The sequence below is a fragment of the Megalops cyprinoides genome, chromosome 10 (assembly GCF_013368585.1).
Source record: "Megalops cyprinoides isolate fMegCyp1 chromosome 10, fMegCyp1.pri, whole genome shotgun sequence".
Taxonomy (NCBI): domain Eukaryota; kingdom Metazoa; phylum Chordata; class Actinopteri; order Elopiformes; family Megalopidae; genus Megalops; species Megalops cyprinoides.
The window spans coordinates 2,586,173-2,607,492 of record NC_050592.1 but is presented as its reverse complement, the minus strand read 5'-3'; the positions used below and the strand labels follow the sequence as shown (position 1 = coordinate 2,607,492).

Below are 21,320 nucleotides of genomic sequence, written 5' to 3'. Positions count from 1 at the left end.
CACCAGCTTGTCTTGGGATTGGTCGGCAGGAATTAATCTGAATTCCTGGCGAGGCAGCGTGTAGTTAGGTATGTACTCTGTCGAGAGGCAAATCAAGCATGCCCCGGCTCTGGCTTCCTCCAGGCCCTGAGTGATAGCTCCTGTTCACTCAGACGTGGCGTGTAATACCCAATAGATTCAGAGCATTTCCTTCATTACCGCTGATTAGAGGAAAGATCAAGTAAAATATGTCAACGAGGCGATAATCAGTTAATGTATTTTTAATTAGTGTCTGGTTCCCTCTCGGTGTGTGGCTTGGCTCTCGCTTCGTTATGCCTGCGTTAAATCCCTCCCTCCCTGCTCTTTATTGCAGCTGCCGTGTCATTATTCCCATCGACGGCTGAGTATCTCTCATCGGAGAGTATCGTGAAGATGAACCGTGTGGGTGTGTTGACCGTCTGACAAAAATGAAAGCTCCAGACATCAAGTAATTTTCTGAATTATGGGGCTACCGAAGTTTATTTGAGCAGCTTTTATGCCCTCATGGTTCAAGGCACAGGGTAAAGGTACATGTTTTTCCCTTATAAGGACAATACTGGCTTAGAGCCTGTAAGCCTGTAACAAATCTCCAAATTTTAGGATGATAACATCCAACCCCAGCTCATTTAGAAGATCCCAGCTGTAATCTGCAATGTGAAGGTGTTTGTTCTCATCCTTCAGTACTGCTGTCATGGAACTGATGCACAAATCATTTTTCTTTCCATTCTTTCCTTTCCGAGATTGACATCTTTCCATCTCTGAGATTGACAGAAAAAAGGAGGCTACGTGAAAACTTGTAGCGCATCAAGTCACTGACCAGAGAGTCCACTGCTGCACTGAACCACAGTTATTTAATACTGAATCTACATGTGTTTTATTTAACACACAGAAATTGGAGCTGGGTGACCATTTAGGAGGAAAACAAACTGCATTGAAGTAAATAAAAGAAAGCACACAGCATGGCAGTTATTCATTCCCTGCTGGTATTTTGGCACGGGGAAACCTGCTCTTGTTCCTGCACTGTTGTGCTTCCCAGGAAGAGTGGGCAGGTCTTCAGTAAGAGGCAGAGCGGAGAGTCAAACGCACACCTGTTTGCCCATGCACCAAATGTGTGACTCTCAGGGGAGAGGGATGCCAGGCTGTCGGACAGGTGCAGCGTTTGGGAACAAAAGCTGGATTTCGTATCTGAGGCCCAAAAGAGAGGAAACATAATCACTCTCACACGCTCATACACTCTCAGACACACTCACAAACATGCACTCACACTCACACACAAACCAAAAGCAGGACGCTTTAACTCATTTTCTTGCATGCTGTTCTTTATAATTTCTTGCCCAAGCACTAAAGTGATGAGTGGCAGTTAGCTCTGGTTTGGGTGAAAGCTGCGGTTTGGGTGAAACCCGCAAACCTCCCTGTCCCCTGCCTTCTTCCTCCCCTATCTGTCTTCCTGAAGCCTGCCAGATTGGCCAGCGTGGCTCTGCAGGAAGGGAGAGTGTTGCCCCTAGTGTTGATAAAACCCAGAGCAGGTTCTTTAATTTCGCCCCCGTCGTCTCCATTCACGTGGTTTTTACTCATAACCCAGATCCTTGGAGTTTCTGAACCCTTCCGGAATTGAGGCTGGCGCAGATTATCAGACAGATTCGGTTTTTTTTTTGTTTTTTTTTTTTTTGGTCTTGTTTTTAAATATATATTTCTTTGTTTTGGTTCATCGGTTTCATTGCGTTTGGGCCGAAAGCAATGAGAAGCTTTTTTTTTTTTTCCAGAGGTGGGATTGCGTCTGGTGAGCATTACTCAGCAGTGATTGCTTTTTCTTATCGCTCTATCGCAATGCACACACAAAGGTTCTCCCACTCAGCCGCTATCAGTGGGATGGATCCTTCACTGTGCAGGAGAGCTATATTGTGCTGCTCCAGCGAGCGGACTCAAATATAGACACAGCACTGCGTTTGAGTCTCTTACTTTGTTTTGTTGCTTGATTTTTGTCTCTCGCATGAATCATTTTGCTTCACTTTGCTGCCTGTCATTTCTTCTGAAGCTGATGTGGTGTTTTCTGGTTGAATCAAACAAAATCCTGAGGAGAGTTTACCTAAAATTAACATCCTTCAGGTTAAATATTTATATTGTATATTCCATGGTTGTTTCACATTTTGGCTATTAGTAAAAAGTGACTAGCAAAAGCATGCAGAGGTGATCTATTTAATGATTTCATTTAAAGTGAAAATGTGTTTTCAAAGAAAGTTCTTATCCTGACTGAAACATTTAGATAAGCTTCTTGTGCCCACTCACGCACACAAGGCACACACAGACACACACATACACACACGCACGCACGCACACACACATTCACTAAAAACCCCATTGTATTCCGGGCATGATTAAGCTGTGGCTTGCTCTCCACAGTAAATTATCATTATTATTTTTTTGTGAGTTTACTTTCAAAGTGCTGCTCAGGAAAGAGAAGAACGGCAGCACCTGTCATGGGTGTCGGTACTCTGTCACATGCCCTGGACGGTTAGTGTTCTGGAGTGGATACATGGGTCCTTCATGCCAGTACTTCCTTGAATCAGACTTCTTGTGACTCAGCCAAAAGAGGATGTGAGAGAGATTTTTCTTGACCCCTGAGATTTTCTCCAGACCAGTCACATTGCGGGAGATAAAGTGAATTGTCCTAACTCAAAAGTGAACTTCCCAGGACAACAGACACTTACAATCTGTTGTTTAAAATCACGAAGATGCAGTATGTACCACTATAATAATTTCCAGTTTGAAAATCGGTGAAGACGTGGGAGAAGCGTGTCATCGTGTTCCTGTAAGTTGTGATTGCTTCACGGGGGGGATGTTTCGAAATGTGTGGCAATCTCTCCCACTGTGAGAGATGGAGCGTGGGGCAGTGAGTCAACTTCCCCTCTGCCCACCCCCACCACCCCTCGCCTGTGTTCCTGTCCCCTGGAGGTCCTCTGTCCCCTTTGCATTTAATAGCTGGGTAGTGATTCGCTTTATGCGATGAGTGCTACTATATCATGTTCACATACTGCCAACATAACGCTTGGAGCAGTTCCACAGCACTTCATGGCCTAGTGGTTTCAGTCAGCATGAGCGACAGGCTTGTATAAATGTATAAATTGCATTGATTAATGTATAAATTATACAATGATTCTAATGTAATGTAATGTATTGTAAGGCTAGTTTTGATAAGCGATGAGATCATATTTTTAGAATTTATTTCATTATTCCTCGTGTATTAACATTTCAGGTTGCGCTGCATTTTTTGAATGCAGTTAGAGAGTAAATGGGAAAAAGGTGTTTTGTACTAGAAAAGTAGCTGGCTGTCTAAATTAATATTTACTGTACACCAAATTCAATATTTCTAATACATGCGAGCGTGTACCAGTGTTAGCTTAATGTGGTATTTGACCCCATAATTATAAGACTCTGTGTGGCCTGACACTTGATTCATTATGCTTTACATAAGCATTAATCTCGGTATTACTAGGACAGACAATATATGACAATGTAGCCATAACGACGTTCTTCATATGAGCAGGTATCAAAGTCTGCACGATTTTGCTCCAACTCTTTGCAGTTCCAGCTCTGTTGGTTCCTCTCTGCCTCTGAGCTGTGACAGAGTGCTTGGATTCCTTGTCTGTGTGCATACACGTTGAAGGGCCTCGTTTCCACCAGTGGGTAGGAGGGTTGAGATCACTTCCCACAGCCCCTGAGGTCTGGTCTCCAGGCTCATTTTTAGTGTAGGGCCCTGTTCTCCTTAATAAACCATTGTGCACACTCACCACAGTGAGCTGACTTAAGTCACTGCTGCTGAGAGTGAGCGTGAATACAGCTTTTAGTATGGCGTACTTTTTTAAATCTTGATTTGGTGTGCCTGATCACACATGTCATGGTTATAACAAATATTCATTTTTACTACAATCACATCTCCCTAAAAAATGAAACACAGTGAATCTCTTCTGTGGCCCATTATCTTTGACAGAGCTCCTAGAACATGATTATTCAACTTTTCAGTGCTTTTTATTAGGGTGTCAGTGTAACATACTGGTAAGGAGTGGGGCTCGTAACTGAAAGGTTGCTGGTTCGATGCTGTACCCCAGAATTACCTCAGTAAATATCTAGCTGTACAAATGGATAACATGTAAAAATAGTAACCTATGTACATTGCTCTGGATAAGAGCATCTGCTAAATTACAATAATGTGATGTGTGATCTTGTAGTTTTTCCAGTGTTAGTCTATGGGCTAGAATACTTTGTGACCAAGACGCAATATTGCCATGGTAGTAGTCAGGGCTCAGCTAATGGCTGTCAGTCTAGCTAAGGTACACATCAATGGTTCAGATGCCTTCACCAGCTTCTGTGTGGGATGCTACGTCACACAGATGCCTTCATAAAATTCAGTTTCTTAAACAATTTGACAACACTGTCAAATATTGTAGTCCATAACAGTTAGCTGCCATGTTGTCTGTTGTCATGTTGTCTGCTGCTCTTGTCTGTTGCTGTATCTACATAACTAATTTCTGAGAAACACCTTTGAGGCTATTGAGTTTTTTCTTTTTTTAATTCACATATTTTTTACTGACCATTTTATGCAGAAATGTTCGACAAACCGATCTCAGCTCCAGAGCTGAATTAATTTTTCAGTAATATCCCCCTGGCTTTCAGCATTAAAGCTGTGAGTGTCTGGCAGGCAGGGCCTCGGCAGAGAGGCCGCAAGACTGAAGATGACCTCCATGAGAAAATCCATCAGCCCCAGACTGTGGGAAATGAGGCGTGGTTTTCCAGGGAAAAAGGAATGCACTAAGAGCATGCAGCTCTGTATCTCCCCTTGTAAAAGAAATGTGTCTGTGTTAGTTCAGATAGTTTCTGTATGAAAAACTAAGATCTGCGTTATAAGGTACACAGAAGATGCTCTGAGAGCTTCTGAGCCTGAATCAGCCCCACAAAGAGGAGGGTTTGACAAGGAGAAGGAAACCTGACATGAGATCAGGGCCCTGAGTCAAGTGCAGTGCTTCACATTGATCTCAGTATCACTTGATTATGGGATGGAGTTTCCTCTTCTGCTCTGAACCCAGTGCGGGCTATACCAGTGCAGAAATGTGTGTGTGTGTGTGTGTGTATTATTGTTTCTTTGTGTGTGTGTTTATGTATGTGTATTCTATTTTCTGAGTGTGTGTGTTTATGTGTTTATGTGTTTATGTGTGTGTGTGTGTGTGCGTGTGTGTGTGTGTGTGTGTGTGCGTGTGTGTGTGTGTGTGTGTGTGCGCGCGCGCGCATGTATTCTTCTTTCTGAGTGTGTGTGTTTGTGTGTGTGTGTATTCTTTTGTTTGTGTGGGTGGGTGTGTGTATTGTTATTATTGTTTTGATGGAGGGTCTCTTTAACTGTTGTGTAGACTGTTTTGTACAACAGTACAGTGATCGGTATTCCTTTGGATGTAATGAACATCGTCACAGTAGGCCAGTCCCATAAGAGGCTGTTTCTGCATTACCTTACATTATGCTTCTGTGCTTTCCAGGCCTGCTGATAGTTTTTTAAAAGCTCCAGCACATTCCTTTTTTATGATTACATTATTTTTCTTTGTCAATGAGCGCCATTACCATTGAAAACAAACAGAAAAAACACCACGGCAAATCTGTTTTTCCAGAATATGAGAAAATGGCGGCAGGTTCAATTATAATGTTTACAAACACATTAAATCATAATGCTGCTGGAGCAACAATCCTCACTAATGTAGAAAAGAAATGACCCTAACAACAATTCTCTTTTTCTCTCTCTCTTTATTTTACAGCCTGCAAAGCACATTTAGGAACCACAAGCAATTAGCCTTCCACACCGGGAAGGGATTCTGAGAGGCAGCTCAGAGCGGCGAAGGCCCTTTATGCAGGATGCTGATAAGCAGAGCATTGAGGGTAAGTTCAATGCTCCTTTCTCCTGCTTTCCGAGCAAACGCTCGGCGGTTTACACACCGAACTGAGAGCGGCTCTCAGATTTCCACAACACACCGTGCTCTCGTAAGGAGAGGTCCCGGAAACAGGAGGAGACGGGGTGCAAAAACAGGCCTTCGTATCATTATCCCTGACAGAGACCTCATCGGGACATTTCCAAGCTCCTCTCATCCGCCCCACTGTGTGTGTGGGTCTGTGTGTATGTGTGTGCGTGTGTGTGTGTGTGTGCGTGTGTGCGTGTGTGTGTGTGTGCGTGTGTGTGTGTGTGTGTGTGTGCGTGCGTGCGTGCATGCGTGCGTGCGCGTGCGTGTGTGTGTGTGTGTGCGTGTGTGTGTGTGTGTGTGCGTGTGTGCGTTTGTGGGTGTGTGTGTGTGTGTGTGCGTGCGTGTGTGTGTGTGTGTGTGTGTGCATTTGTGGGTGTGTGTGTGTGTGTGCATTTGTGGGTGTGTGTGTGTATGTGCGTTTGTGGGTGTGTGTGTGTGTGTGTGTGCGTGTGTATGTGTGTGTGTGTGTGTGTGCATGTGTGTCTGTGTGCCTGTATGCCTATATGTCTGTCTCAATGTGTGTGTGTATCTGTGTGTTTGTCTTTGTGTGTGTGTGTATGTGTACATTACATTACGTTATTTAGCAGACACTCTTACCCAGAGCCTTCCAAATAAGTGCATTGCCATGCTAAGAGTAGTTATCGATAAGTAGCAGTACAAGAGGTCAGTAAGATACTGAGTTAAGCGCTAAACCAGTGTATAGTGCTTTTTAAAATAGAACATAGGGATAGATAGGATAGATGGAGAGGAAGGTAGACCAGAGATAAGCTTGAACATGTGTGTGTCTATGTGTGTGTATCTGTGACTCAAACCCCGGGCAGCAGAAGCATCCTAAAGGTATCAGTGTGCTGTGTGCTTTTCCTCTCCCTTTCATTCACACAGTTTTAAAGTTCTCACCTTAGAACATGTGGTCAGATAAATAAGAGATGATATTTAATGGCTTGTGAACAATGTCATTAGCCTGGGTGTTGCGGTGCTAGCAGGCCGAAGCCCTGCCTGTAACGTTGACTGCCTGAGGACTGGCAGCGAGTGCTCGGCAGACAAAGGACATTTCACAAGCGTGTGGTTTGGCAGCTCTGGCCCGCTATCTTCCATGCGCTTCAGGAGGGAGATAACGCAACATTTGTACACAACGGCAGGCCCCTGCCGCTTCTGCAGGTCGTGTGAAGGGAAGAGAAGTCTCCTCGAGGTGCACATGACTTCCCCCCTCGACCATCGCACGGCGAACATGACCAGAATGTGCTAGAATATCAGTTCTCTTTCAGCTCTGAGTGTGTGGTTCACTCACCCCTCCAGGCATCAGGAAAGGGAACTTTAACCTTCAGATCCTGACATCAGCAAAGCAGTAAGTTTCATATTTGTGTCCTTTGTTTTTAAAGTGTCTGTTTTGGTGTCTTTTGACACAGAAACTTTGTCAAAATGTATTTTGAGAATTTAAAAATTTGAGAATGTATTGTTGAGTATGTATTAGAGAATTTTTCATGGTTTTATTTTTAATTATGTATTTATTTATTTATTTATATTTTTATTTATTTTCTTTTTATTTATTTATTTATTTATATTTTTATTTTATTTTTATTTATTAATTTATATGCCTTTAAAGCATGTTGTTTCAACCCTCTACAGCAAAATCCACCGTGATACAGTGATACTCATATTGTGTGTATGCTTCACTTTACTCTCAGAGGCATATGAGTGTGAAACAGGGGATATTTGGCCCCTGTCATGTCTGTTCTTCTGTTTCATGTCTGTAATTATTCATCATTTCTGAATAAATCCTGTACATTCATGTGGGCTTTGTGGGAAACCGCCTGCATTGATGTGAAAATCTATTAGGTATATCCTTCAAGCTGATATCATTTTGAGATCATAAACACAGCTTAACTTGACGTTAATATGGAAGTACCATGCTTTGTGTGTGTTAACTGATGTGATTATGTGGAATTTAAACACTGTTTTTCAGTGTTTGTATTAACTTTGCAGGATCCCACTCTCTACTGTTAATATATTCTGACTACTGAAACATGTAAGGTATTATTCATACTATCTGTGCATTGTTGCCCCTATTTTTCAGTTTTTTCCAGAGCTTGCTGTTTTGCACACTGGGTCTGATTTGTTTTTCAGACTTTCAGAAGTTTTAGCCCTGTGGAGCATTCTGCAAGTGCAGGAATAGGCACTGCTTTGGAGTGCTGGGGGTTTGAACGGTGAGCTACCCCCATCTGCTCACCTGAACGAAGGGAGGAGGGGGGAGGTGGTCAGGCCTGCGGCCCAGCACTGGAGAAAATCAGGCTCTCATGTAAGAAACTTGTAATAAGCAATTCCATAGCGGCCTTTAAAATGGACTATATTTCTGATTCAAAGATTTATTTTTTATTTATTTATCTTTTGAAGGATCATAATTTTTCATAAAATATGAAATAACAGTCTTGCCTGGCTCACGTGTACCGATTATGTGTGTGTGTTCTTTGTGTTTTTTCCGCAGGTCTCGTCACCATGGAGTTGCTGCAGGAGCCAGTAATTGCAGTCTTGTTCGCGTTTGTAATTCGAACTGAAAATGGTGCGTATTGATGAGGAAGAAAAGATCCCACCACTTACCAGCAGTTACAGAGAAGGTCAATTAGACAATCAGTCTGCGGTTTCGGAGTTGACGTTTTGTAACACGGAGCTGCCACGGGTTTTGAAATGATTTCCAGCCCACTGTAGATACAGAAGTGCGAAGATGTTTTTCCTAAGAACGCTCAAGTTTGTGTCTGCCTCTGTTTACATGACTGTTTTGGACCATTCTGCAGTAGCTCTTCAATCTTCCTGTTCCCTGTGTGAATTCCTACTGCCTGAATATCAATTAATTAGCAGTTTTTGATGGTGTGTGTTGAGTGAGTCATATTCCCTGCGGTTCCTGTGTTCAGTTTTGCTTTCTTCATTTTCATGTCAAATGTTTCCAAATCTATTCTAGTGAAGTGTTTCCTCCTACACCCCAAACATTCTGGTATATAAATAAATATATACAGCAACAACTTCACATCACAAACAGTTTAGGTGTGTTATATATGTGAAATATATGTGACAAAAACAGATTCAAAAGCCTCTTGTATTTTGGATAAAAATCCGTTTTTTGTATGACTCAGTGGTAGAGGAACAAACAGATTGTTGCTGTACTGAAATATGTACTATGAAAGGAGAACTGCTGTCTGCCCTGGTCAGATAGGAAGGGCAACAGTGTTTCACACTCCCTTCAACAGCAAGAGACAAAAAACAATCCCAGATTCACTTACTATCTTATAATGCCTTCATTTTCCAGGAAGAGCCTGTTTAGAATGAGACTTTATTTTCAGCTCAGGGGCTTGGTCACAAAGGCCTTCATTCTGGTAGTCCTGCCCAGATCTCTGGGTTCAGTCTGGGCTGGGTCAGCAGCCAGTGGAGTCAGTGGCTGAGGAGGGCAACTGGCCTGGAGGTTGGTTGATTGTAAGTTGTCAAGAGTTTTCTCTGGAATAGCTTACCAGAGCTCACCCTGGAAAAAAAGATCCGTGAAGTGCTGGAGACCAGGGCTGACACAGGCACACTCCACGCTATAAGCAAAATGACAGGCCTAGATCAACCAAATAGCTTTGTCCTATCATTAAACTGTTTTTTACTCTTTTATGTGCAAAAAGGTGATACAAATTTTGGATTTTTGCTTCCTTGATTAATTGCGAATGCATTTATTACTAATGCAGTTGATATCTATACTTCCTCAAAAGCCTAGAAATGTGAAACCGACTCACCATCACACACTCAGTGATTGTTTGGAGTGCTGTGCCTGAAAGTTTATTATCCTCTGGCAAACAGGCAGAGATGGTGTACACACTCTTCTGGAGAGATTTGAGAAGAGTCTAATATAGGGTGTGATGTTGAACTGTCTCTTCTGGTAAATCCTCAGGCTTGTAGGTGTAGCTGTAGTGTTAATGGAAAAACTACCGCTGCAAACAAAATCACACAATATCCTTTTTCAGGAAGAGCATTTATGGTCTGTTTTATGAACATGCGCACATAATCAGCATACACGCCTCGCTGTAGGCTATGCTACAGAAATGAAACTCATGGAAAGTGTTTTCTTGCAGAAGTGTTTCTAAATCAGCCCTGTGAATGCCATTTACAAGCTGTGTGCTTGTAAAACCGGCTAGTTTATCTTTGAATGCCTATTAAATTTTATGTATTATGATCACATTTGATTGTTGATTTTTTTTTCCCCCAGAAGACTTTTAACACTTTATAATTTCAAGGTTCAATTAGACATGTCTTTCCTCTTTTGTACAGCGAAGACTTAATTTGGAGTCTGGCAGAACTGTATCTATGGTTAGATTCATTTGGTGTAATTCCCTGTTTTGATTCTATGGTGTTCCTTTTCTCTGACCCTATAGTGGTGAGGGCATCCACCTGCGCTGAGATACAGGTCCAGGCTGCGGTGGTGCACCTGGGATCGTCCCTCCATGCCTCCTGCCTGCTCAGTGATGACTGCACCCTGACCAAGGGGCGGGCCGTCCAGGTGCAGTGGCACCTCAACAGCCAGCTCCTGGAGGGACACATCCCAGCCAATCAGAGCAGCCGAATCTCCAGCGTGTTTATCCCCAGATTCGCGGACACCAGGGGCTACCTGACGTGCTGCGTCCGCCAGGACTCTGACTGCCAGATTGTGAAGGGGCTGGAGATCAGAGGAGGATGTGAGTGATGAAGTTAAGAGCATCGTGGAGAAAACAGCTTACAGCAGTCTTCATTCCTTAACCTATTTACACCCCTCTTCAACCCCCTTCATTGGTTTCCTCTTATTGCTCACAACAAGTTTAAAATCTTGGTGCTGGCATACAGGACAGTCATTCACTGGACAGCCCCTTCATACCTGCAGTCGGTCTTCAAAAATTATATTCTGCCAAGGTCAGAGGTGGAAAACCCCGGCTTCAGAAAGTAAAAGTCCTGCCACGTATTTGTTCCACCCATGCACTACACCAGCTGAATTTAATTAGCAGAACTCTTCAGCCAGGTAGAGGAGCTAATTAGTGAAATCAGTTGTTCAGTGAATGGCTAGAACAAATACATGGTAGGACTTTTACTTTCTGAAGCCGGGGTTTTCCACCTCTGGCCAAGATCACTACACTCTGCAACCATGGGGCAACTTGTGGTAGGGCTTGAATAGTATTATGCTCACAGTGACTGGTCTGAGAGTGTTATTAGGCTGGTCTGGCACGGTTGCTCATTCAGCTTGAATGGATACACTTCTGTTCTTTTGTGCTGGAACTCGCTTTAGATAAGAGCATCTGCTAAATGAATGTAACGTAAAGTAATGTACATCGTCAGGTTTCACCATGTCTGCTGTGGCAAAAAAAAAAATAAAATAATGTGCCAAAGAGCACAATGACAACCATGACAAAATAGCCACAGCACTGCAACAGTCAACTCCACAGCCTCCTTATCTTGTCCTGTACTTCCTTTTTACACAGAATTCAGTGAACGTGCAGCACAGTCCTGACAGCTGGATCATGTTCTCTGTCTTTGCAGACCCTCCCTCTGCGCCACAGAACCTCACCTGCCTCACAAACCTCACCAAGTCTGTCACCCTGTCCTGCAAGTGGGACCCTGGGAGCGAGACGCACCTTCCAACAAACTACACTCTCCACACAGAGAGAAGGTAGCCTCCTCCAGCCAATCAGAGCGCACCCTGCACACAGAGAGAAGGTAGCCTTCTCCAACCAATCAGAGCACTCTCTCCATGCAGACAGAAGGTAGCCTCCTCCAGCCAATCAGAGCCCTGTCTCCACACAGACAGAAGGTAGCCTCCTCCAGCCAATCAAAGCGCACCCTGTACGCAGAGAGAGGGTAGCCCCCTCCTGCTGTTCCTGAGTTCCCACCAGCACCTGTATGAACCAGTTAATTAATACAGCGCTCTTCGTCTTCAAACTGTTCGCTTAGCAGCCAGCAGGAACAGACTCAGGAGCGTTGCTGTATTGCTCGGATTCCTCACTCACACTCTGCCATTGTTGCCAGGGATTACCAAACCGAGCTGAAAGCCTACCCACTGGCGGCCGGCGTGCACAGTCACACGATCCCCCGAGCGGACCTCTCGCTGTACAGACCCATGCGGATATGGGTGACGGCGCAGAACGCTCTGGGTAGCACCTCATCAGAACCCCTCATCCTGGACCCCATGGAGACCGGTACAGACCCGCCTCATTGGGCTTCACTGTCCGTTAGTGGCCATGTGCTGAGAGAGAGAACATTCTGACTGAGGCAGACAATGAAACCGGAAACCCAGAACAGGCTGCAGCAAAATGAGTCCCTGACCTCAGGCAGAGGTGGTCAAGAGTCACTCCTGTAAAACAGTGGAATAGTTAACCATCTTATGGGTGCTCATTACAGACCGTACCAAGTGATTTATTTTCACTTGCATGGGACTGGCAGCACTGGTAATGTGTATTTAAAACTGTGTTTTACAATTTTGCACTCTCTACTCCTCATTTAGATGACTTGTGATGATTCATTTTTTAATTTTGTGTCTTTTGTTCTTAACTGACTGGCACATATTGCCTGTTTTTTGTTTTTCATTGTTTGTGTATATTTTAGATTGTGTCTGATAATAGTGTCTACCATATATGTGTATTAATTTCATAATAATTTTAAATGTTATTGACATAAATCCTGACTTGACTACCTGCTCAAGAGGTGTAGTGCTTATTGCAGTTCATTCGTCAACCCACAGTTGTCCTTTTCTTTTACTGGCAGAATTAAGGTGAATCTCCCCCACTTTGCATGGTATAGTAGTGGTCCAGTCATAATCTGAACCCAGAGTTGCATTGTAACTACTATGACATGGGCTGTTGGGGTCCACGGATGTGAAGGATCAGGAGAGCAGCTCTTTGACCATTGCGCTTATAAGGACTCCTTGCCTGTGTGTTTGTCTTCCTTTTGGGGTTTGTTGTGCAGCTAAATTTGACCCCCCCGTGATCGTGCGGGTGTGGGCGGAGCCCCACAGGTACGGCTGCTTGAAGCTGCCCTGGAGGCTGTCCCGTCAGCAGGCCTGGGTGACACAGGCCCTCACCGTGGAGATACGCTTCAGGGTGCAGGACAGCGAAGTGTGGGCTTCCGAAACGGTGCGTCTATATTTTTTAATCGTAACAATAATAGAAACAATAATTGATATAACAGAGCAGTTACACGAAAACATAACACAGTAGAACTGATCATATTTATTATGTGTTCCACTCTGTGGCTCTCACTGTGTTGTAATGGCCTGGTAATAATCAGTTACATGTTTTTACCTGTAAATGAACTAGGACATTTTTAACCCATGAGCATAAATTTAATGGGTAACAAAATTCCAGTTTTTGAATATGAAATTATTTAGAAACATTTAGAAAAAACTAAAAATTATTATAAAAATGTACTTCTCATATTTTTAGAACTGTTGTTTTGATTTATTGCCAGGTTCGAAATTAAATGAAATTTAGTCACTTCCTAAAAACATGGATAAAATGTGTTTAAAACATGTTCTCTGTGTGTTCATTGACCGTTTCAAAATGTCATATTACTAAGTTAGTACTAACTTAGTAACTAACAGTTCATTGAGTTCATATCTAATACAATGCAATCTATCAGGCCTTCAGAATAAAGTGCAATTAAACGTCTACTAATCTAAGCTTAGTACTACTAATCTTACTAGTTACAGTACACACAAACTGTTCTGCAAGAAACACACATTTAGGTTATCCAAGACGCATATGTTTACCGATCCATTAGATTAAAACTAGTCTATCCAAAGATGCTTTCCGTCCCTGAAGTTCCCCTGTTGACATTTTTATAAGCTTCTAGTCCAGTCTAACCGCTCTTGAAGTTGTTGATGGTGCTGTTGGTGTCCCGCAGAAGGCCATACCCAGAGGCGACCTGCAGAGGGAGCTGGAGGTGTGCGGTCTGAGTCACGGGACAGGGTATCAGCTGCAGATGAGGGTGCGGTACGGGCTGGGCCCCTGGAGTGAGTGGGGCCACAGCCAGGCAGGAAGCACCCTCGAGAGAGGTACGCTACGCATCCTGTCACACTCCACAGCGTCGGTCATGTTTTATGGTTTCTGGTTGGATCACAGGGGCACGGTCCGTCATGACTGCTTGTAATGGTCAGATTTCAGAAGCTGTGTCCAAATCATATGTTCTGTAACAGTGTTCCCCAGCCCTGAAATGTAAGATATACTTACGGGCTGTAACATGTGCTGTAGAATACTGTTCCCTTACCCTGAACCTGGAGGCACACCATGTCTGATGGCCCAGCTAGTTTCTCTAGAGCTGAATTCTCTTCCAGTTAGGTTTGATTGAGCTGTTAATTTAACCATGGTTTGTATTTGACATTGCTTAAGAAGTGTCTGCCACTCGTACTGCGTTACAGATATGGATTCTTAGAAGTGCATTTTGCAGAAGGATACAGATAAATGTGTCTCTGCTAAATTCAATCAATCTGAGCCCTCTTCAATAAAAAATAATCTAGAAAATATTCATCTTTACTTAGAGGAATCATTCGATCAATAGTGCATGAAGATCAATCGCACAACCAATTAAGATAGATTAAGACCACCACTTCTAATTTTTGGATAGAAATGAATAAAAATATGTTAAACAACTTCACATTTACATAAGTACAGAAGACACACATCCAACAGCACATTTCACACTGTGTATTAAATGTAGCAATGTCAAATAAAGATCGGCATTCGGTTCAGATCAGCGTAGTAGCTCAAACAGACCTAGTTAATGTAATTAATTACAGCTCAGTGGGAGAGAAAACCAGTACACCATGCTCCCCCCCTCTTCCCAGAAGGAGGGTTGGGAAAGACTCTTCTAGAGAATGTTGTCTGGCTTCTGATTGCACCACGCTGGCACGGTCCTCATGACCGCCCACCACGGTCAGATTGCAGAAGTTCTGTCTGGATGTGCGGCTGATTACCCTCTGTTGTTTTAGCTCCCACTGGCAGACTGAATGTGTGGTTAAAAGTGCTGGATGAACATTTGCCAGCCCATGACTCAGTGCAGCTCTCCTGGAAGGTATGGAATATGATTTTGTGACACTGTGCCTTGATATCTGTGTATTATGCCGAGTGGTCAACAGTGCTGTGATGAATCGGTCTTGTGTAGCATCCAATGTCTTTTGCTACTGTGTCAGGACTAGTTGACCTGATGAAACAGAGCCGTTAAATTCAAAGATTATTGATGAAGTTACTGGATTTTGCCTATAGATTCAAAATAAGACTTCAGAAACTAAAGTACCTTCAGAAACTCCATGTTCTGTCTGTTCACAAGCCCTGTCCATCCACCATAACACCCTCTTTTTTTTCGGCCAATCACAGCCGTCAGGCCAGTTCCGAGCCAATGGCAAGAATGTGTCATACCACGTGTTCATGCAAAGGTACCCTGGCAAAGCAGGGTTGGAGAACGTGTGCACCACATTGGAGGACCACTGCGTTTTCCTGCTCCCGAAAAACACCAGGAAGGTGTACATTATGGCCAAAAACTCCGCTGGGGAGTCCAGCCCCATCCCAGTGCCAGTCTACCAGCACCGAGGTAGCCAAGTCTGTGTGTGTGTGTGAGTGTGTGTGTGTGAGTGTGTGTGTGTGTGTGTGTGTGAGTGTGTGTGTGTGTGTGTGTGTGTGTTTGTGTGTGTGTGAGTGTGTGTGCGTGTGTGCGGGTGTGCGCGTGTGTGCGGGTGTGTGTGTGTGTGTGTGTGTGTGTGTGTGTGTGTGTGTGTGTTTGTGTGTGTGTGAGTGTGTGCGCGTGTGTGCGGGTGTGTGTGTGTGTGTGTGTGTGTGTGTGTGTGTGTGTGTGTGTTTGTGTGTGTGTGAGTGTGTGTGCGTGTGTGCGGGTGTGTTTGTGTGTGTGTGAGTGTGTGTGAGTGTGTGTGCGGGTGTGTGTGCGTGTGCGCGTGTGTGCGGGTGTGTGTGTGGTAACCGTGTGCAGCCTGTCTCCATGTTCTCTCTCTCCCTCTCTCCAGGCCTACCCCCTGTCGCGGACCTGAGGGTGTCCCCTGTGGGGGACAGGAGCCTGCTGGTCCTTTGGCAGAGCCCGGGTTCGCCTGCTGTCACTGGCTACGTGGTGGAGTGGGGGCCCAGCTGGGAGACTGACCCTCGCTTCACTGCCTTCCATTTGGTGGGCAGAAATGAATCCAGCTTCCTGATTTCTGGTAGGGGCTCCGCTCATCAAACAGACAGATTACACTGTACACACAGATCTTAGACACAATCTTACAATTATACATACACATGGATATACATATAAGCATACTTATAAGTTCTTACACACATGCGTACATACTTCCATACACATATACCAACATGAATGCATACTTTCTTTCTTTCTTTATCTTAGAATATGCTCCTAACTGAAGTTGGGGAAAACCAGGTAGTTGAGAATATTCAGACATGATATCAGTAGTAGACTAGTTGTACCAATACTCAAAAATCTTGCTAAGAAATTTTAGGAATTTACATCAATATTTATGAAGATGAGCCTACGGACCCTGCATAAAATAACAGATAATTCATTTCTGTTCCTGTGTTTCCTAGTTGAAAGTGTGAGTGAGTGCAAATCTCCTTGCAGTGAGTGATTATTTACGCAGAACTGGAGTTTCACATGGTGTTTGGGAAAAAAGATGGGTCTGGGTATTCAAATGTTCAATCATGTGAGCCAAGGAATATTTGAATATCAAATTAATCAAAATGCACATCTCTAATCCAGAGAAACTTGCATCATGTCAAAATACATTAAAATGCATATCACGGGGTCTACAAAAGCGAGGAGAGCAGTGCTTTCAAACAGCCAGTCACACATCAGTATCTCACTAATTCGAACACACAGCCTGAACACAACCTGATTTATTCTGCTGTTCACACGCATTCAGGACATAAACATTGCATGCAGAACATGAACGAGGCAAAAGTTGGGTATTAAAAACACTCTTCCTTGCTGTTCTTTTGTCTGTTTAAAGCCGGCATTGAGCCGTACAGGCCCTACCGAATCTCAGTGCTTCCCAGGTATAAGGAGGGCATTGGCTTTCCTCGCACAGTGGAGGGCTACTCCCGACAGAAAGGTGGGTGTGAAATATGTGCATCCCGATATCCAGATATCGACAGAAGCGCAGACAGAAGAGAGAATAGGTGTGGCTTGCCACAGAGTAACTGATTTGGCAACATGATGTGAGTTATAATTGCGGCTGCGGTTTTATCTTGAAGTTGGTACAATTCCTCCCTCTAGTGGCCACTAAGCATATTGCACTTTACCCAGCGTTGAAGACACAACAGCTGTTCCAATTAAACTGTAGCTTGTTTTTGTTTTTTTTCTTTAATATCTGCCAGAGTTTGCCCATGAACAGAAAGAGGTGACTACAAATTACATCAGAGCGCATAGTATCAATTAATTCGGACATTTAATCTTCCTTTAAATAATGTGTTCAGAGACAGAATTAAAACCAGAACAATCCCATAGCAAAAATCTGGGCATTGTTGTATTCCACTATTAAGATCCATTCCAGCTGGATTTCACTTGCATCTCCCATTGTGGTCAAAATACAGAAACAAAGTCCGGATCAGCTTACACAAGACTGTTTTTTTATTTTTATTTTTTTTTGTGGTCCTTCTTGTGAAAATTGCCTTGTGTCTAACCATAGCAGTATCCTGAATAGTGTATCTGGCTGACAGGCAGGCTGTTGATCCCAAGCCAGACCTATGATATATAGCCTTAGTTCTCCTTCAACCTATATTTATGAATTTGATACATGAATACATATTCAGCACTTACGTCCTGCTTGTGAGGTACTGTTGTGCTAGTGCAGGTAATAAGCAGGTTTCAGGTGCCAGGTAGCCTGCGTATTGAGGTGCTGTGTACTCTATGGCAGCTCCATCTGTGGCTCCCAACCTGAGGGTGGGGGAGATCCACCACACCTACGTGGAGCTCACCTGGGACGACACCCCTCTGGAGCAGAGAAACGGGATCATCCAGGGCTACACCATCTTCTACTGGGACGAGAGGGGCAGAACGGAAGGTGCGAGGGGGGCGTGGGGGTTTGGGCCGGAAACGCAGCCAAAGAGTGAGGTGTGACACCTGCAAAGCTTTAGTCAGATGGCTGACAGCGGTCCACCCCCTCTTAGGTGCAAGTTCTGTTTGTGGAAGATGGTTGTGTAGCATCGTGGTAGGGAGCAGGGCTTGTAACCGAAAGGTTGCTGGTTCAATTCCCTGCTGGGCCACTGCTGTTGTACCCTTGGACAAGGTACTTAACCCAGAATTGCTTCAGTAAATATCCAGCTGTATAAATGGATAACATGTAAATATTTTAACCTTACAGCGGCTGCTCTGGATAAGAGCGTCTGCTAAACGACAGTAACGTAATGTTGTGTGATGGTTTTATGCGTGGCTCTGTCCCTGTCACTGTCAGCTGTGACAGCCAGGCCGGCAGAGAGGCGCGTGATGCTGAGGGATCTGCGAGCGTTATCCATGTACAAGGCTTTCATCGTGGCAAGCACTGAGGGCGGCAGCGTGAACGGGACCATCGTCACCCTAAAAACAGCGTCTGTAGGTCAGTGCACCTCTTTTACACCCCCACAGAATCATTTCTGCTGGCCTCTGTACAGGCTGCATGCAGGCCAGTCCAGCTCATCAGGAGGCCAGGCTAATCCACACTGTTTACAAGGACTCTGACTTAGGTGCTTAAACTTTAGCTAAAGGAAATAATTTGGGGTGATTTGAGTGGCAGTGTAGCATAGTTTTAACGAGCAAGACTCGTAACCGAAAGGTTGCCAGTTCATTTCCCCGCTGTGCCGCTGCTGTTGTACTCTCGGGCAAGGTAATAAACCCAAAATTGCCTCAGTAAATATCCAGCTGTATAAATGGGTAACATAAGAAATTGTAATCTTTTTAAGTTGCTCTGGATAAGGGTGTCTGCTAAATGCCAATAATGTAATGTAATGTAATTGATGGTGTAGCGTAATAACAGTCCCTGTTACTTGATGTCAGATGCCTGGGCTGTGGTGATCACGGTGATGCCGGTCTGCGTTGGATTTGTGCTGATTATTGTCGTCACCATATTCGCCTGCTTTACAAAGCAGGAAAGGTGAGGGGTTGTGCATTGCATTTGTGTCCTGCATGCTTCCACTGTCCAGTCCCATCTCTGAGTTCCTGTGTGACCGTGTGGCCCTGTTCTCGCTCTGAGTTCCTGTGTGACCGTGTGGCCCTGTTCTCGCTCTGAGTTCCTGTGTGACCGTGTGGCCCTGTTCTCACTCTGAGTTCCTGTGTGACCGTGTGGCCCTGTTCTCGGTCTGAGTTCCTGTGTGACCGTGTGGCCCTGTTCTCGCTCTGAGTTCCTGTGTGACCGTGTGGCCCTGTTCTCGCTCTGAGTTCCTGTGTGACCGTGTGGCCCTGTTCTCGCTCTGAGTTCCTGTGTGACCGTGTGGCCCTGTTCTCACTCTGAGTTCCTGTGTGACCGTGTGGCCCTGTTCTCGCTCTGAGTTCCTGTGTGACCGTGTGGCCCTGTTCTCGCTCTGAGTTCCTCTGTGGCCCTGTTCTCGCTCTGAGTTCCTGTGTGACCGTGTGGCCCTGTTCTCGCTCTGAGTTCCTGTGTGACCGTGTGGCCCTGTTCTCACTCTGAGTTCCTGTGTGACCATGTGGTCCTGTTCTCGGTCTGAGTTCCTGTGTGACCATGTGGCCTTGTTCTCATTCTGAGTTCCTGTGTGACCGTGTGGCCCTGTTCTCACTCTGAGTTCCTGTGTGACCATGTGGTCCTGTTCTCGGTCTGAGTTCCTGTGTGACCATGTGGCCTTGTTCTCGCTCTGAGTTCCTGTGTGGCCTTGTTCTCGCTCTGAGTTCCTGTGTGACCGTGTGGCCCTGTTCTCGCTCTGAGTTCCTGTGTGACCGTGTGGCCTTGTTCTCGCTCTGAGTTCCTGTGTGACGGTGTGGCCCTGTTCTCCTGTAACCCAGGCTAAGGAAGCACTTCTGGCCCATCATCCCTGACCCTGCCAACAGCAGCATTAAGATGTGGACAGAGGCTGACACTCTGAAGGTAGGCCATTATCTGAACAGAGCTTCAGAATTCAGAGTCATCAGATCTAGTCTAAATGCTGAGATATGGCCAGTTTCTCTACTTCTGTGTGTGTGTTTGCTTTTCCTCTGACTTGGATCTGAGCTGGATCTTTTTCATGGTCCCTGAAGCAGCACCCATATTTAGAGCCATTAGCCGCTCTGAATAAAGCGATTGTATGACTCACACATTCTCACAGAAGATTTTCACTGCCTGCCTGCCTTCTGTGTTTAATTACGGCTCTCTGGAGCACACAGAAGCTGAGATCCTTTGAAAGCATTATCCACTTGCGCTCTGAGTTCGGAGGCCTGTAATATGGTCTGTTGTGAGATGGTGTGTTTCACACTGCGATCCTGTGAGGCTGACTGAGTTCAGGATGTCACTTTCCCCTTGAAGAACTACCCTGCCTTCCAGAGCACCAAGGACATCCAGGACCCGACGCCGGTGCATCTGTCCTGGTTCAGCCTGCTGGAGGTGCCTGAGGGGAGGCCGGAGAAAGGCGACAGTCAGACCGGGGACGAGCGCTGGCTGCAGGGCGGGGACACCAGCGGCCCGGGCGAGTCTCTCAGCGGCTCCTCCCTCCCTCCCAGCGAGTGCAACAGCATGGGGCACAGGGACTCGGTCCCCTACGCCACCGTGGTGTTCGCCTGTCCCTACCGGACCCACGCCCGCGCCCCCTCCCCCATCTACCTGCGGTCCGACTCCACCCAGCCCCTCCTGGAGGAGGAGCCCCCGAGCCCCGGGCAGTACCAGAACTTGCACTTCCAGGAGGGTGCAGAGGACGGGGGGTGTGTCCAGGCCCAGGAAGAGAGCAGTGCGTTCTGGGAAGACTTCCCTCTACTCAGTGCCTTGAAGATTAATGATGTTTAAAGAGAGGCCTTCGTTTGGAAATGGTGATTTTTTTTCAACATACAAAAAGGAGGGATTGGTTATCTGTGGGAATGGGTTTTGTTGCTTGTAAACATTAGATCATCTAATTAGATCATTGCATCTTTACACTGTGACAGAGGTGTCACAGTGAAAAGATGTAATGATCTAATTAGAGAGGAATTCATCAGAGATACCTGAAGGTAATTACTGTAATACTTAATGGCAATGAATATGGTGCTGTTTTTACTTTATTTTTTAATGTTTCTTGATTCTTATCTGTTTGTATACATACATAAAGGATACATCTGGTGCTGAGTTAGTTGGGCAGTTTGTAAATCTTGTTTCAGATTCTTGTGGAAAATATC

The 21,320-nt window shown here is 44.9% G+C and overlaps 1 protein-coding gene across 2 annotated transcripts; it reads left to right on the top strand.

Moving 5' to 3' along the window:
* The first annotated feature begins 1,727 nt into the window (after positions 1-1,727).
* On the top strand, positions 1,728-20,955 carry csf3r (colony stimulating factor 3 receptor (granulocyte)). 2 transcript variants are annotated; one of them, XM_036539321.1, is made up of 19 exons: positions 1,728-1,798; positions 5,814-5,934; positions 7,280-7,359; positions 8,139-8,310; positions 8,497-8,571; positions 10,412-10,711; positions 11,544-11,673; positions 12,030-12,199; positions 12,966-13,132; positions 13,902-14,052; positions 14,986-15,068; positions 15,371-15,584; positions 16,012-16,200; positions 17,005-17,106; positions 17,911-18,057; positions 18,448-18,588; positions 19,026-19,122; positions 19,986-20,067; positions 20,500-20,955. In XM_036539321.1, exons 5-19 carry the CDS (start codon positions 8,508-8,510, stop codon positions 20,953-20,955), a joined length of 2,493 nt encoding a protein of 830 aa, XP_036395214.1. In that variant the 5' UTR covers positions 1,728-1,798; positions 5,814-5,934; positions 7,280-7,359; positions 8,139-8,310; positions 8,497-8,507. The 2 variants fall into 2 exon arrangements, with proteins under 2 accessions (XP_036395214.1, XP_036395213.1); XM_036539320.1 differs by having other exon boundaries at positions 20,482-20,955.
* The last annotated feature ends 365 nt before the right edge of the window (positions 20,956-21,320 follow it).

Coding starts and splice junctions, on each gene's coding strand:
- csf3r (XM_036539320.1), top strand. CDS start 8,508: ATGGAGTTGCTGCAGGAGCCAGTAATTGCAGTCTTGTTCGCGTTTGTA. Junction 15,585..16,011: donor GCCAGTCTACCAGCACCGAG/GTAGCCAAGTCT, acceptor CCCTCTCTCCAG/GCCTACCCCCTGTCGCGGAC. Junction 19,123..19,985: donor TGCTTTACAAAGCAGGAAAG/GTGAGGGGTTGT, acceptor CCTGTAACCCAG/GCTAAGGAAGCACTTCTGGC.